At 40.7% G+C, this 16,376-nt stretch overlaps 1 protein-coding gene across 10 annotated transcripts in view; it reads right to left on the reverse strand.

Annotated features, from left to right (window-relative positions):
- Positions 1–6,126: 6,126 nt before the first annotated feature.
- LOC143829384 (uncharacterized) overlaps positions 6,127–16,376 on the reverse strand; it is a 29,510-nt gene continuing 19,260 nt past the window's right edge. For 4 of the 10 annotated variants that reach the window (XR_013228132.1, XR_013228135.1, XR_013228134.1 and 1 more), the window contains 2 exons: positions 12,820–12,860; positions 6,127–9,190 (listed from right to left, as the gene is read on the reverse strand). Coding sequence is in view for 5 of the 10 variants with exons in the window: in XM_077320179.1 (XP_077176294.1) it covers positions 12,823–12,860 (38 nt within the window). In the remaining 5 variants the exon portion in view is untranslated. The other 6 variants (XR_013228133.1, XM_077320178.1, XM_077320176.1 and 3 more) reach the window with 3 other exon arrangements.

Below are 16,376 nucleotides of genomic sequence, written 5' to 3' on the forward strand. Positions count from 1 at the left end.
GGGCAATGTCCCTCTATTGAAGAACTTTTCTGCCCAAAAGAAAACAGTACCATATAGATGTTCTCGTATGAGAGGACAGAACCACATTTAAGCTTCAGGGGTTTCTTAATCATTGTTTTTTGTTCTTTGGTTTACCTGTTTTATTGTTGAGTTTGTTTTGTGCTTCTCACTGCTGTTTAGAAAGAGACCCCCCCCCCCCTTTTAGGGATCTCACACTTTCTGTCCTGATTCTGCTTTCTTATAATTTCTGCTGTAGTTGTTTAGGAAATCTTCATCTACACTTTGACACGCTACAGTTGCTGATGTTGTTTATCCCTCTATATTTGTATTTAGCACTGTTGTTGGCAAAATTTATCAAGGGAAATTAAAGCTACCATGCTATGCATGATTACTGAAGAATAAGTTTCAGTGAACTTGTTGACACTTTTAATTAAATCTGCGCATGCCAAGATGTCACATTTACTTTTAATCTATTTTGATTTTGCACATGTTTTCTCAGATTAATTGTAATGAATCAAGTGTATTCTGTTCTGGACACTTAAAAAAAAAACTTTATTATTTTGTTCTGAATTTCCCAAAGTTATTATGTCAATGTTCTATTTTTATTTTTCTCCCTAAATTCTGCAACTTTTTGGTTGCTTTTCCATGTTGTTCATTTTCCATTATAGTTAAAAGTAAAGGTAAAGGTATCCCCTGTGCAAGCACCGAGTCATGTCTGACCCTTGGGGTGACGCCCTCTAGCGTTTTCATGGCAGACTCAATACGGGGTGGTTTGCCATTGCCTTCCCCAGTCATTACCGTTTACCCCCCAGCAAGCTGGGTACTCATTTTACCGACCTCGGAAGGATGGAAGGCTGAGTCAACCTTGAGCCGGCTGCTGGGATTGAACTCCCAGCCTCATGGGCAAAGCTTTCAGACGGCTGCCTTACCACTCTGCGCCACAAGAGGCTCATCTCCATTATAGTTACTTTGTGTCAACTGTCACAGTATTATAACGTGGAATAATTCCTTTGTATTTTGTTTTCTTAAATAACTCCTACTGGCTTAGTTGACTTTGTCCCCACTTTCAGGTAATTAGCATACTGAAGGCCAGTCTTACTGGAAGTTACCTTCCTTGCATTTTAAAGGAAAAGAAATCTCTAAAGTGACTTTGATCTGGGAAACAGTACCTGATTACCCAGTTCTGCTGAAATAGTCTTGAGATCCAAACTGTTCTTGAACTTGTTCAAAACTTGTAGTCCATTCATTAAGCCACTTGAGAGGGGTTAATGTTCCTTAAAGAACTACAGTAGTTACCTATTTCAGTGTAGCTTATTCAGAAGTCATTCCCAACACTTCAAATTCTGTTGAGTATTTTATTTGTTCACCAGCCATTTGTCATGACTTGATAGACCCTTAATGGGTTTATTTGGCCCATCTGTTTTTTTTTAAAGAAATGGTTATTAATGTTCATCGCATCCACAACTGCTATGGTTTACTCAAGCCCAGGACACTTGTGATATTCTAAAACTACATACATCATAGTTTTCTTTCTTTTGGATTTCTCATCTGTCTTCAAACAGAGTCGGTATGTTATTTTGCTTCCCCCCCCCCATGAATTTGCCATGTGTTTCCTGGATTCCTACTGTCCACAATAACTGATGATGCCCTATATCTATGTCCCATTTGCTGTTAATCATCTCTGCATATCAAATGCTATCTCTTCTAGTTGAGAGAGGGATTTTTTAATGAATATATACCAATCATAAACATATCTTTTGCTTGCCTCTCTCTTATTTAGGCCTTCACAAAATCAAGCAACATCTTGTTTCAAGAGACACATTTATAATGTAGCCCATATATTAGGATTAATAAAACTACAGGAACAAGCTATTTATCAATGTATGTCAGTCCCTTGGCTTTTTTATTATGGCTGTTGTTGAACCAATTAATCCTTCGCACTGAGAGTGCGTTTGTGTTCTGAGGCTAATAGTACAAGTTCTGTTAATTTTATATAGGCAACGATCGGAGAGGGGTGGCCTAAAAATCCCAAGGAGTAAATATAAAAACGTAAAATTTATGTTTTTGTAAAACAAAATCTTCAATTGCAACTTTTCTGAATTATGTATATTAGTTGCGTTAGTCATCATTTTCCATGTGTCTGAATTTCTAGACTGTAAGGCTCGTTTGGGGGTAGTCGCCTTCAAACCTGTATGTCCTACCAACTGCAGAGGGCCAATAAATACACTGATGCCGAATGGTTGAAAAAGGAACAGGATCTATTTAAAAACATTACAGAGATACATCAAACCAAAGAATCAATACAGGTACGCTGTGTGACAGGAAGCAAAGGGAAGACCTTGTCTATCCCTGTATCCTACTAGAGCTGGGAGACAGATGAGGTTCAGGTTAGTTCTAATTTTCTTTGAAGGTATCTTATGTACTTGCAGAGTCCCTCTCAATGTAAATTAGGATCTGTGAGAATGAGGCTCTCAGTCTAAGAAACTGTTTCCATTTATAACCAGCGAGGCATCTTTGATGTGTCATAGTCGGGCAATAGAAAAGATGTGTAGCCCTGACCATTTGGCCCCGTGTTGCTTTGGTGTGACCCAGGCAGAAAGAGACTAGGCAATCTGATGTTATCACAGATCCATCAGGGAAGGCTTGACAATTTATGGCTGGGCTTGACATAGAATCATAGAATAATAGACTCTGAGGCTACCTCCTGAGTCATCTAGTCCAACTCTCTGCATTATGCAAGACACTCACATCCCAATCGCTGTAATCTGCCAATTCCTTGAATCTTCACAGAATCACCCTCTTTGTCTTATGGCTATCCAGCCTCTGTTTAAAAAATCTCCAAAGATGGAGAACCCACCACCTCCTGAGGAAGTCTGCCCCACTAGAAACTGTTCTAACTGTCAGGAACTTCTTCCGGATGTTTAGATGGAAGTTCTTCTAAATTAATTTCATCCCATTCATTCTGGTCCATCCCTCTGGGGCAAGAGAGAACAATTCTGCTCCATCCTCCATATGGCACCCTTTTAAATACTTGAAGATGGTTATCAGATCCCCTCTCAGTCGTCTCCTCTCCAGACTAAATAGATCAATCTTCCCCAACCTTTCCTCATACATCTTGGCCTCTAAACCCCTCACCATCTTTGTTACTCTCCTCTGGATATGCTCCAGTTTGTCTACATCCCTCTTCAACTGGGGTGCCCATAACTGAACATGGTACTCCAAGTGAGGTTGAACCAGAGCAGAGTAAAGCGGTACCATCCCCTTCCATGATCTGGACATGATACTTTGTTTGAAAAAGCCCAAAATCCCATTTGCCTTTTTAGCCACCAAGTCACACTGCTGACTCATGTTCAATGTATGGTCTACTTAGACTCCTAGATCCTTTCCGCACATGCTACTGCCAAGACAAGTCTCCCCCATCTTGAACCTGATCCTGGCTGCAACTGGCAACCAATGCAGCTGTCTCAGCACAGGCTAGATATGGTTCATCCAAGATATCCCAGTGAAGACCCTAGCAGCTGCATTTTGTACTAGCTACAATTTCTGGGTCACGGACAAGGGCAGTCCCAAGTAGAGTGAGTTATAGAAATCAAGTCAGGAGGTGACCATCACATGGATCACCATGGCTAAGTGTTCAGAGGACATATAGGGCACTCGTAGCCTAGCCAGGTGAAGGTGAAAAAATGCCTGGCAGGCTCCTTTCTTGACTGTGTCAACATAGTTAGCAAGGCATCCAAGGTCACACCCAAGTTCCTGGCAGGGTTTCCTTGTACAGTGATTTCTGGTCCATTGTGTTATCTGCCCACACTATGCAAACCCTTGGCCTTTTGTCGTTCTACAGACTGACATCTATGCTAGTGTCTTGCTTGGGACAGGGATATTTTTACAGTTATGAACTGACTGAAAGCTATTTGAGTGTACTTTTGTCCTGGCAGTGTTTAGCAAATGATATTCACCATAATGTAAAAGGAAGCATGTTTCTGGGTGACTGTCTATACCTGGCTCTTCAGTGAGAGAAGATCTGCTTGGTAATACTGCAGCCTCTGAGAAATTAAGGGAGAGACATGTGGTCCTTTCTCTCCTGGGAGCTAAGTCCTGCAGCCACAACAGAAGTTGTGAGCCGTTCTAATCAGTCAATCAATCAATTGATATTGGCATATGTGATTTATTCTGATTATCTAGTTCCCTTTTGATCCGTTTTCAGGGCTGACAGGAAATTCCGACTCTTCTGGGTCATCTCATTTTCACATGTCAGGCGATCATCCCTGGATGTGCATTTTATGTCCTGTGAGCTCAGTCTACTGCTGGCATGTCTGCTCCTCACCATCATATTAGGATCACCTAGAGCTTTTACAGGCTGCGGACCGGCGACAGCAGGAAGGGCGATTGCCCGGCCACGCATGTACGGCACTTCTGCGCATGTGCGGAAGTGCCACGCATGCACATTTTCGGTCGCGCATGGTGCAAATGCGCATGCGCAGCCCTGCGTCCCTATCCCCCCTCCCACAAAAAGAAGCTTGCCAGGCCACAAGCTTGCGGCCTGGGAAGTTTCTTACTGCAGGAGGGGGGCGGGGAAAGGGAGCCGCGGCCCGGTGTGTTTGGGGACCACCGACCTAGAGCATTTGTACAGACTTTCTTGAGAAATGGGCAGTCTTCCTTATGTCCTAGTGAAGAGTTACAGGTTCATTCAGATGCAGCAGACAGTTTAGGATTCAGGATCTACTTTACTGATCATTGGTATGCTCATAGGTGGCCTTAACATTGGACAGGAACTGGAATCCTTAAAAATCTTACTTCTTAGAGTACTCCTCTGGAGTGCCATTTTTTTTTTGGTGTGGTAATAAACAAATTGTGTTTGGGTACAACAATAAGGTAGTGGTTAGCACTATCAACTGGCAGTCTCGTGCCATGTGCCTGGTATGTAGGTTTGTCCTTGCTTGCCTTGGGACTAATATCTAGTTTTCAGCAAAATACATTGCATATGCCTATAATGGCATTGTGGACATATCATCTAGAATTCAAGAACAGAAGTTTTAAAGCACTGACCCCTGAAGCATAGCAATTTCCAGAGGAACTGTGGAACCTTCTAAAAGTTTGCTCTTACAAGGAGTGTTTGGATCCTTTGCTCCATGTACTTGCTGTTCTGATGACCATGCTGCAACCACCTTTTCTCTTTCTTGGCAACTCTGGCCATAGCATGTCCTTTCCAGTCACTACCCTTTACATAGCTCATCTTAAAGAGCATAACCTTGTTTTCAAAACCATAACTTTGCACTTAGTAGCAATAGCATTTTACAGCAAGTCTTTAGGTCATGATGATCCTTGCAACTCTTTTATTGCCTGCCACGCTATTGAGTGTTGGAAAAGAGCTCCTCCTTTGAGAACTGATGCATAGAAACCCATCACTGTGAAAGTCCTAGCCAGGATCATTCAACTGCTTCCACAGGTTTGCTGTTCATCCTTTGAGACCACCCTTTCAGGGCAGCCTTCACACTAGCCCTTTATGGGACTTTCTTTTGCAGGGAGTTTTTAGAACTCACACAACAGTCTTCTTTGGTAGGCCCCTGTCATTTCCTGATATTTTGCTGCAGAGCTCTAAACTTTGTATCTTGCTGCATCAATCCAAAACAGATCAGCATGGCAGGGGTTCTTGTATTACGTTACATTCTTCCCCTAACGGGCTGCCCTGTTCAGTACGATCCACTGGCAATTACTTGTCAGTGAGACCAAAAAGCCAGCTAGATTAACAAAACTTTTAGACATTTGTAACAAGGGATCATCCAATCAGAGGCACTAAAGCACTGGTGATTTCTTAAGTAATTTACTGCTCTGTGCTCTATGGGGGTTGTCTATTTTTTTGTAATTTATTGCATTAATTTTATTTTTATATAAATGCCTATGGTATTAATTTATGTTTTACATCTTAAGTTTTGCATGTACAGTTACTGATCAAACTGGTAGGCAGTGGAAAAGGAGGAAAGGGGTTCTGTTATGAGTTCAGTGACATGACCATTTGGATTATGAGTGTACATTTTAATCTGTTCTGTCAAATGGCGTCAACAAATACATAAGGTGGGTGGTAAGGGTTTTTTTAAAAGATTTATTAAAATATAGATCCAAACCAGCTACAAAACTCGCACCATTTACAAAACCATAATTCAGCGAATCATAGTAGTATATAAATGTCCAACAATAAAAAACATTTAAAATCAAATATTTTAAGACTTTATAAAACGATAAAAACATGTCAAGATTACCTAAGGCAAATTTCCAATAGCACAGTTTTGTCATACTTTGCATGCTATGGCACAGTATTTGGCTTTTTGTTTGATGACTTCAGTATTTCCCCCGGAGAGGAGGCTCCTAATTTCCCCTTTCTCAGAGTCACACGGAATCCAAGGCAAGAGTGGGGCGATGATTTTATTTCGAATTCCCACATAAAGTGAACACTGAAGAGGACATGCCTCATGGTCTCCAATTCCCCGCCTCCACATATACAGGTTCTCTCTGATTTTTGAGTCTTTTTATAGCAGCCCTCACGCAAAGCAGATGGCAAAGTACAGCACCTCACAAGACTAAATGCCCTCCTGTGGTTCTTCATCTCTAGAAAGGACAGATAAGCTACTGGTTTCTGACTATACCTGTTTTCCGGGGAGGGGCATGAACTTGAGGGATGGTAAGGTTTAAATGCATCAAGATTTGTATTTCCCTCACTTCTGTCTATCCACCAGTGATTTCATTGTAAGGACAATTGACTTTAAAATATGACTGGCACATTCTTAAGTTATCCCATCTCATCGCACCTTCATTCTTTCATTTTCTGAGGCATAATTATACAGAGACAATTTGTAGATAAATGCTTTAACATTAGCAACCATGATCTCTCATTAAGAGTGTTCATGAATACGGTATCCTTGTCTTGTTCATTAGATGCTGACTGGGACCAGAAACAAATTAAGTACACAGCAACAGATGTCTTCCAGTGACAAGGTTAAATATGGTAGATATTTAACTTTCAAGGCAGTTATTTTGGTTGTTACAATTTAGGTGAGCATGACTTTGACCTTGGGTCTACGTTTTGCAATTGTTAGAGATGATCAAACTTAGAATAACATTGAGAGGTTACAGAATGCCGTTTTCATGCCATGGTTGAAATGGGAGTTTTCTAGAGGGGATGGGGATAGCCTTCTGATGGAAACCTTCTTAAAACCAATGGTCCTGAGCTGTTGTTGTTTTAAATATGCACAGGAACACTTTGCAACACTGTTTACAATGCTCATTCACGTGGTACTTCTGATGATCTCACTTTTTAACCACCTGTTTGATTCTTTGTGAATTTTTCCAGTTGGTAATTTGAAGAAGCGTTGCTTTTATACCCCACTGTTCACTGCCTGAAGGAGTCTCAAAGTGGCTTACAATTGACTTCCTTTCTTTTCCCCACAACAGACATCATGTGAGGTAGGTGAGGCTGAGAGAACTTTGAGAGAAACTGTTCTGTGAGAACAGCTTTAACAGGACTATGACTAGACCAGGGTGATCCAGCTGGCTGCATATGGAGGAGGGGGCAAATGAAACCCCGTTCGCTACCGCTCTTAACTACTATACCAGACATCACTGCCTTCTTTGCAAGCATCCCAGATATTTCTTGCTCCTCAAGAATGGAACTATACTGGATTTGAAAATTAGAAACAGATAATAAAAGGGATATAAAGTATCTCATTCTGTCATCAATTATTTATGTTATCAGAGTTTTCAGCCTTATGCATGCTTCCTTGACCTTCAAATATTTCAATATGACTGTTCTTTTAGGGTTCTAAGGTACTCTTTTTTATAACTCAGGATTAATTCATACTACTTTCTTGTAGTTGAATGATAAAGAAGAAAACTTGGTTCTTATATGTCTCTTTTCTCTACCAGAAGGAATATCAAAGCAGTTTACAATCGCCTTCCCTGTCCTTTTCCCACAACAGACACCCTGTGAACTGGGGGAGGCTGAAGGAGCCCTGATGTTACTGCTTGGTCAGAACACCTTTATCAGTGCCGTGGCGAGCCCAAGGTCATCCAGCTGGCTGCATGTGGGGGAGCACAGAATCAAACCCGGCTTGCCAGATTAGAAGTCTGCACTCCTAACCACTACACCAAACTGCATAATGTCACAAGAATATAGTGATTATTTAAAATCTATACAAGGCTATTGTAACTTCTGCTTAATTCAGACTCAAAGGGGAGATCTCAAAAGAAATTTTTCTTCAGTTAAAGAAGTGAGTGAGTTCAAGTCTTTGGACAGTGTACGCCCACGTTGTAATACTTATATAAGTAAAAAAAAAAACTAAGAAAATTAAAATCTGTTTTTTTCATACAAGACTGAAATGACTAGATATCTATAGGAATAATCAACATGAAACAGTTCAGACTTGTTGTGCCCAAACAGCCTAGAATCTCTGTTTTCTTTCTGCAGACTTCAGCATCCATTTATTTTGCATAGGTGTGGCTTCTGATGCTGGGCTTGCCCAATAAGATCAAGGCTATTGGCATTTGTGCTTTTCTATCCGCCCAGTCATTTGGTATCTTTTGATACCTGGTGATACCTGTGGATCTGGTGGGATGAGGAGCAGCAAACATCATTGATCTGGAGAGATCTCAAACAGTTGCTTAGCTTCTGTGTTCCACAATAAGTGCTCATGAAGATTAAATGGCTGTGCCCCTTGCAGAAAGCATAGTACGCTGCGTGGATCTGGAATTGGATACCAGTGATTAAATTATCTGGTCTTACCATACCCTGCCTCAAACATCTTAAATTATGTTCTACTAGAGAACTGAAGCAGCTTGCTTTATGTTCTTACCTTGCTTTGGTGGTGACATCTGTAGTTTGCACAAATGTCTATATATGCCATCTTAATTTAGAAGCTACACAGCAATTACTGAAATATATGATTTATTATTTCCAAAGGTTAATAGGCATGTTTGAAGATTCTCTAATTAGTTATATCAGATGCTTCTGGTCAAGTTTGAATAACTTCATCACAGATGGATGCTACTCCTGTTTCACTGCAGTTACTCCTTGTAAGGAAGTGACATGGAAAAGGTGGACAAAAGATCAGGTGTCACTCTTGATGATCCCAGTTTAGTGTCTTGGGACCTGTTCCTGTGACTGCCAACTTCAGCCTGTTCAGACTTGGCAGCTGGCTTCCTGTCCAAGGAAGGGAAAAATGAAATATGTCATACTTTCATGACCATTAATCAGATGCCACAAAGTCAGGCAAGTCAAGTGCAATGTCAGTATGTATCCATCTGGAGGATGAGCTGGTATTGGAGAAGGGGAGGTGTAAAGTTAATCTTGGGGAAGAGAGACATGCTATTGCTATATTTAACTGATACTCACTTGTTGAGAATGTGAAGATTATTTTGTGGTCCTGAGTGCTGTCTTTTACAGCTATGGAAATCATCTCTATGATAGCCTTTAAATGAGCTACAAGTGTCCTCCAGGTAGTGCTAACTGAAGAGGTGACTTGATTCAGCATCCAACTTGATGTATAATGTTTACTCTCTTTAAGCCTAATTGGTCATTGTCACATTTGCTTTAGCAAAGGATGCCTCCAAGAACTTGATAAAAAGATTGAATGATGAAACACTAAACAAATGATAGAGTTCATGAGGTTTTATAAAAGACAGAGTGGAACATCCTGAATTGGATTCCTTCATCTCCCTAGAAGTCACCAAACTGCTCCCTAAATTCAGTTTTTCTCCTTTCCTTTTCTTAAGACTCCTTCTTTGTAGCTATAGCTTTCTTCTGCCTTCTCTCTCTACTCCCACAACTACAACTAGATTTGAATCTAGTAACAACTTCCAACCAACAAGAGTTTTGGGGGTATAAGCTTTCAAGAGTCAAAGTTTCTTTCATCAGATCTGACAAAGGGAATTTTATGTCTCAAAAGCTTACACCCTCCACCCATTTTATTGCCCTCTAAGGAGCTACATGACTCAAGTCTAGCACTTGGACTGTAGACCAGCACGGCTGCCCTCTGAAACAACTCCACAACTAGTTACTCCTGTTTTTCTATCCCTCAGTACACAGATCACCTTGATCTGGATGTCCCATGCTAGCCCAGTCTCACCAGATTTTGGAAGCTAAGCACAGTTGATTCTGGTTTGTATTTGGATGGAACACCACCAAGGAGTAGGAGGGTTGTGATGAAAAAGCAGGCAACTGAAAACCATTTCTGGTAGTCTTGTTGAGACTTTTGGACTAGACTTGGTCCTAGATCCCTCCAGAAAAATAGAGCAGAACACTTGCCCTTATACGTTATCTTTGTGTATTAGGCACAGATACAGACTCACAGGGCTTTGAGGGTTAAAAGGATCAATCATTACTGGAAATATTATAAAGAATATATATCATATTCATCTGCTTCAGTCTCCTTACTGAAGCAGTGCACCAAAGCTTAAAAGAAGTCAGACAAATAACTTTATAACAACAACCCTTCAGAGTTGACTTGCTGATTGCAATTCCAACAAGTCTCTTGCCTTGAAAACTCTATAGGGTGACACTATATCCACACAAATATTAGCACATGTCTGCAGCCTGATCTGTTAGTCCCCTTGTTTCTCTTTACACCTCTAACTCTACGTCATCTGCCTTCCTCCTTTTTCTACACTCCAAGAACATGATAATGTCTATCATTAAAGTTTGTTTCTTCATTTCTGTTCCCCTTATACACACACAAAAATCTTCAACTCTACTCATTACTAAATCCAGCAGTTACTGCACATGTGGTTTTTGCTCTCTCAACAGTTCATACAGTAAAAAAAAACATGAATGTAAGTTTGCCATACAGTCTGATGGTATGTTTGTCTCCAAGAGGTTGGAAAAAAATTTCTGCTTCAGAGTCTAAGGAGACAAGGAATAGTGGAAGAAGAGAAAGTGACAGAGATTTTCTCCCATCCTGACTTTAAATGGATCTGAGATGGACTCCCAAAGAGGTAGATAAAGACTGCAAACATGTTAGTCTGCATGTTATTATTCTGCATGTTATTATTCTCTTGAACTCACAATTGTGAAAATTAGTATATGGACAATTTTACGGTGCTCTGACATTGAATGATATTACTTGCCACCCAACTGTATTACTGAATGATCTATTGGCCAGAGTTAGGAATTCTTAATGCTTTCTTTTCTAATACCATAATACATTTATTTATGTACTACCTTTCCACAAAATACTTGCTTTTTAATTTTTATCAGCCAAGCTGCACTTTAGGAATTAATGAAAGGTTATCTCTGATATATACTGAATCCATTTACTGAGTAGCAGATGCTCAGTAGACTAGAACTTAAATCAAGTATATATAAACCGACCACAGAGATAATAGCTTGAATAAATTCTCATCCAAGGGTATCTGTATGTTGTACCCTGTTCACAGACCCAACAAATGAGCCCCTGCCACTGGAACTGTATAGAGGGCAAGGCAATTATAGTTTTTTTTGCAAATATTCAATGACCTCTTATAGGGGGCAATATTTTTTAATCATAAGATATGTGAGGGGTTGTTTCAATTGTGGATTTTTGTAACTTTAAGTAATATAATGCATTCTTCATCTATAAATTTGTGTAGCTTTTTAAAACATTTTTTAAATTCAGCAGTGCGCTAGAAGCAAGAAAGGTGATGTGGTATTGGGTGCCACATATGAATGAGTGCAACTGTTCAACTGTTGCTTGACACATTTTTCTTCATATTATGTTCCCATGAATAGCAACAGCCATGAATTCTTTATTCCACATTACTGTTCAAGAGAAATGTGTATCTGACTAATACACCACGTGAAGGACTCCTAAAAGTGAGCTATCCTGCTCGTGTGTGCAAATTCCATCCTCCATTCCAAATTGGAAAAGAAGATAGAGGTTGCATTCTAAGAGTAGTAGAAGTTTTGATTTGCAGGAGGGCATTTAGGTTGGAATAAGGGGCAACACTAGAGCCTCTTGTGGCGCAGAGTGGTAAGGCAGCCGTCTGAAAGCTTTGCCCATGAGGCTGGGAGTTCGATCCCAGCAGCCGGCTCAAGGTTGACTCAGCCTTCCATCCTTCCGAGGTCGGTAAAATGAGTACCCAGCTTGCTGGGGGGTAAACGGTCATGACTGGGGAAGGCACTGGCAAACCACCCCGTATTGAGTCTGCCATGAAAACGCTAGAGGGCGTCACCCCAAGGGTCAGACATGACTCGGTGCTTGCACAGGGGATACCTTTATATATGGATATATAACCCATGGAACCGATGGGCTATATATCCATATAACCCATCGGTTCCATTTCATTGGTTGCAGACAAAACTGGGACAAAGGTTCTCAATCAAATATTTGTGGCATATGCTGGCTGCATTTGCATAGGTGTTATGGCTCTTTTCAGGAGAATGTAGATAATGAGAGCAGTAGAGAAAACAGGGGTTTGGTAGCACCTTAATGGGGGCTTATGCATTCCGGCATGAGCAGAAGGTTGAACCAGCTTCTTCCACTCCTTGTCCAAGCTTGTTACCCTGTACATGAATATGCCATGCATTCAGATTACTATATTCCAGCTATCTCCACCATACTTTACATTATTTCCTGGATTCATTTTTCCAAACTTCTCAGTTCAGGTGCTGGCAGAGAAATAGTCAAGTGTGATTTTTATCCTCTCCTCTCCTCTCCTCTCCTCTCCTCTCCTCTCCTCTCCTCTCCTCTCCTCTCCTCTCCTCTCCTCTCCTCTCCTCTCCTCTCCTCTCCTCTCCTCTCCATGGTGTAACTATCATAAAAAGAAGGGGGTGGTTAGAGAAAAAAAGAGGCGAACCTGTTAGGAGAACTCAGAGCTCCTTTCCACTGACCCACCAGCTAATGGAAAAACACAACATGTGGTTAATGTATGAGGACAAGAACAACAGAAACTGCAACAGTGTGTAGGCATAAAATACATTTACAGAAATGTACAGATTTTGCAAAAATAACAAAAAACAAAACAAATAAAAAACCCCACAGTGCAAAGATTGAAACAACTTGGGCTGCAGCTCCTAGTAGAAGTTTTGCAGAATCAGCTTACTTCATTTCCCGTCAATTGGTAGTTTCTCTGTTTTCAGAAAGATGGTAATTGAATTAATTCATATTAATGTAGCAGAAATAAACCCAGAAGTGTCAGCTAAACTTAATCATCTGTCAATTGCACAAATTCACATGCATTGGCTAAAATCCAATAAAATGCTGCAAAATCTATAAGAGGCTCAGCCTTCTTTTCCTACATTCACTATGCTGTAATAAGCCTAATGCAGCGTGTTCCCTCTGCAAAAAGCATCTTTTGTTTAATTCATCTTTGGGAGCTGGGATTCCTTGGAGGAAACTATCATCTCAGCTTGCAAGAGTGTAGCTATTTGAACGTCATTAATATTAATGAGTGACGCTGATGAATCAATATGCACTCTAATGAAATTATCCCAAAACTGTAAGTGTTTAAAAAAAATAAAAAATAGATTTCAATGGCAAGTATAAACAAGAGAGATGGAATTACTCTAATATCAACAGGCCTAAGTGATATGGCAAAGTGGAGGACAGTTCATTAATTTCTTTCCCTCTGGAAATTGGTTTCTGAGTACATTAAAGGAGTCTATAATGGAATTTATTTGGAAAGACTGGCATGAGGATAACTGTTTGGAGAACCGGTATGCTGTTTCTTTATCTAGTGCAATATAGATTCCTTCCTTCCTTCCTTCCTTCCTTCCTTCCTTCCTTCCTTCCTTCCTTCCTTCCTTCCTTCCTTCCTTCCTTCCTTCCTTCCTTCCTTCCTTCCTTCCTTCCTTCCTTCCTTCCTTCCTTCCTTCCTTCCCTCCATGCTTTGGACATGGCTTGAAAGGCAGTGGAGAAAACATTATTATGCCTGAGGGAATATGTTACATATATAGAAATAGTTTTGAAATGCGGTTTCGACATGAAAATCCCCATTCCAATTTCAGTTTTCCCTAGTGTAAATCAAGGAAGCAATTCTTCATTTTATGTTTCCTCACACCATATTCCCCCCTTAAAATGTGCACATTTTAAAATGTTATTCATGCATCAATGAATCAGCATGGTGCACTGTGCATATAAATGATATATAAAGTTTGCATGTGTCCCATATAAATTGCATATAAAATCCATGTATGGATGTGAAAGAGGGCAGCCCAAGGACACTGTATACTCTAGGCAGCAATCACTATCCAGCTCTCCACTTTCACCAGCTATGTACTCTGCTTTCCCCCACCAGTGAAAGAAGCTACTGACCGCTTCTTACACCCTGCTGTGGAGCAGCACAGCCAGAACAAAGCCCGGTATCACCCACCCTCCTCACCCCTACTGAAGAAGCCTGTGCGGCAGTTCCCACCATCTTCACACAGGGGTATGAGGCAGAGAAGAAGTATGTTGTGGCAGCTAGACCTCCCACTGGCCCTTCTGATTACCACAGCTTACTTCTGAGAACTCTCCCAGCAAGGCCCAGGAAAATGAGTCCATATGGAGAAAGCTTTCCAGGTCAACTCAACTGTGGCAACTTACTTAATTCCCTGGCTCCCTCCAGGGGAGGGAGGTTACATTAACAATGAAATGAGATGTTGATAGACATATCCCAATGTTGTATAAAAATAAAACTTTAAATGTGTGGTACTATTGAAGAGGGGTGGGGAACACTTAACATTCAGTAAGATGACTACCCCACAGTGGAAGAATCTTTCCTTACAATTAAAAAAAAATGCCTTGCATGAAACAGACTATAAGGAGAGACTTACCACACTAAGTGTGGCGAGTGGCCTTCTAAGGGCAATAAAAAAGCAGAGAGGGAGAATATCTGATGGAATCATTCAACTTTTGAATTATCTTCATCTTGAGAGTAAAGCAAGAGGAAAAACCACAGCACTAGGCCACTCAAAACGTGATGAAACAGCGAATGGAAAACAAATTGAGTGCTGGACAGAGAAAAATCCATGCGGAATGAAAAAGAAAGCCAGACACATGTGCACAATGACAACAGGGTGATATGCAGATGGAAAAAGACAACCCAAAAGAATGCATGGTGAAAGTTAAGGAAAATACCAGTGCATAAAAACCCACTAAGGAAACATGGTACCAAAAACTGGAAGCAGGGTAAGATGTCACTGCATGTCCCCTTCAGCAACCATAGAATCATAGAATCATAGTTGGAAGGGACCTCATGGGTCATCTAGTCCAACCTCCTACATTATGCAGGACACTCACAACCCTATCGCACATCCACTGTAACCTGCCACCCCCTTGAACCTTCACAGAATCAGCCTCTCTGTTAGATAGCATGAGAGAGGTGGTGAGGGATTGGAAAAGGCTGTCCCACCACTCTAAGGAAAGAGGAGGAAAACAGCAAGCTCCCTCGGGGTCACCCACTAGTGCCAGGAGGTGCTTCCTAGTCTGCAGCTTGCTGAAGCAGAACTAGACTCTGCAAGGGGTCAATGGCCAGGGAAGCTGAAAGAGGTGGCTAGCTCCCATCCACATTTGGCACCCTAGGCAATTGCCTAGGATTTCCTAGTGGACAGGCCGGCCCTTGATATGAGCAGCAAAGAAGAGGAAACTAAGCATGCTTTGGCAAAAGGTTTGTTTTCTTGTGGCCATGCAAGCATTCTAATGGAAGGCACACATTTGAGAACTCAACAAGGGATAAAACTCTTTACATCAATGAATTTGTGTACTGTAACAGCAAAGGTATTGTCTCTACGATAGTATGTGAAAACAGCAGCTTCAATATGTGGGATTGTCTACCATACCTGCCAAACTCTGTATATTAGAATACCTAAGTGGTATTAGAAATAGAAGGATATCAGCCCCTATTATGCTTCACTGGATGTCCTTGAACCACACAGAAAGGAATCTGTGCTTCTGGATGATTGAAAAAGTTCAAGCTATGGAAGGACAGCTGCTTTAAAAATTCAAGAAAATAGTAAGTTTTTTCCACTAAGAACTTTGGCACTGGATGGCTTAAATTCAGAAATTGATGTGTCTATAATAAAAGTTTTTAAATCCTTTTCTGTATGGTAAATGCTATTTCTTTATGCATTTTGAAATATCTAGTTCATTAGGAGTGACTCATTTTACCCTCAGCCTTTCCCCTTCTCTCTGCATGATTCAGCACCAGGGGATAGCATCATATCTCTCTCTTGGTAGAAAGTATTTAACACCCACAACCCTTAGTTAACATTTTGATAAGCACATAGCAACACACAGCTGGCTCTGCTTAAACCCAGGGGAGATATGTGTAGGAATAAAATATTAATTAAAAATTGTTGATTATATTTGGGAATTATCTGAAAATGTCTCCTTTTATTATGTTATGGAAAAGGTTACTGAAGGCAGCCCTTTGAA

Source organism: Paroedura picta, chromosome 2 (assembly GCF_049243985.1).
Source record: "Paroedura picta isolate Pp20150507F chromosome 2, Ppicta_v3.0, whole genome shotgun sequence".
NCBI lineage: Eukaryota > Metazoa > Chordata > Lepidosauria > Squamata > Gekkonidae > Paroedura > Paroedura picta.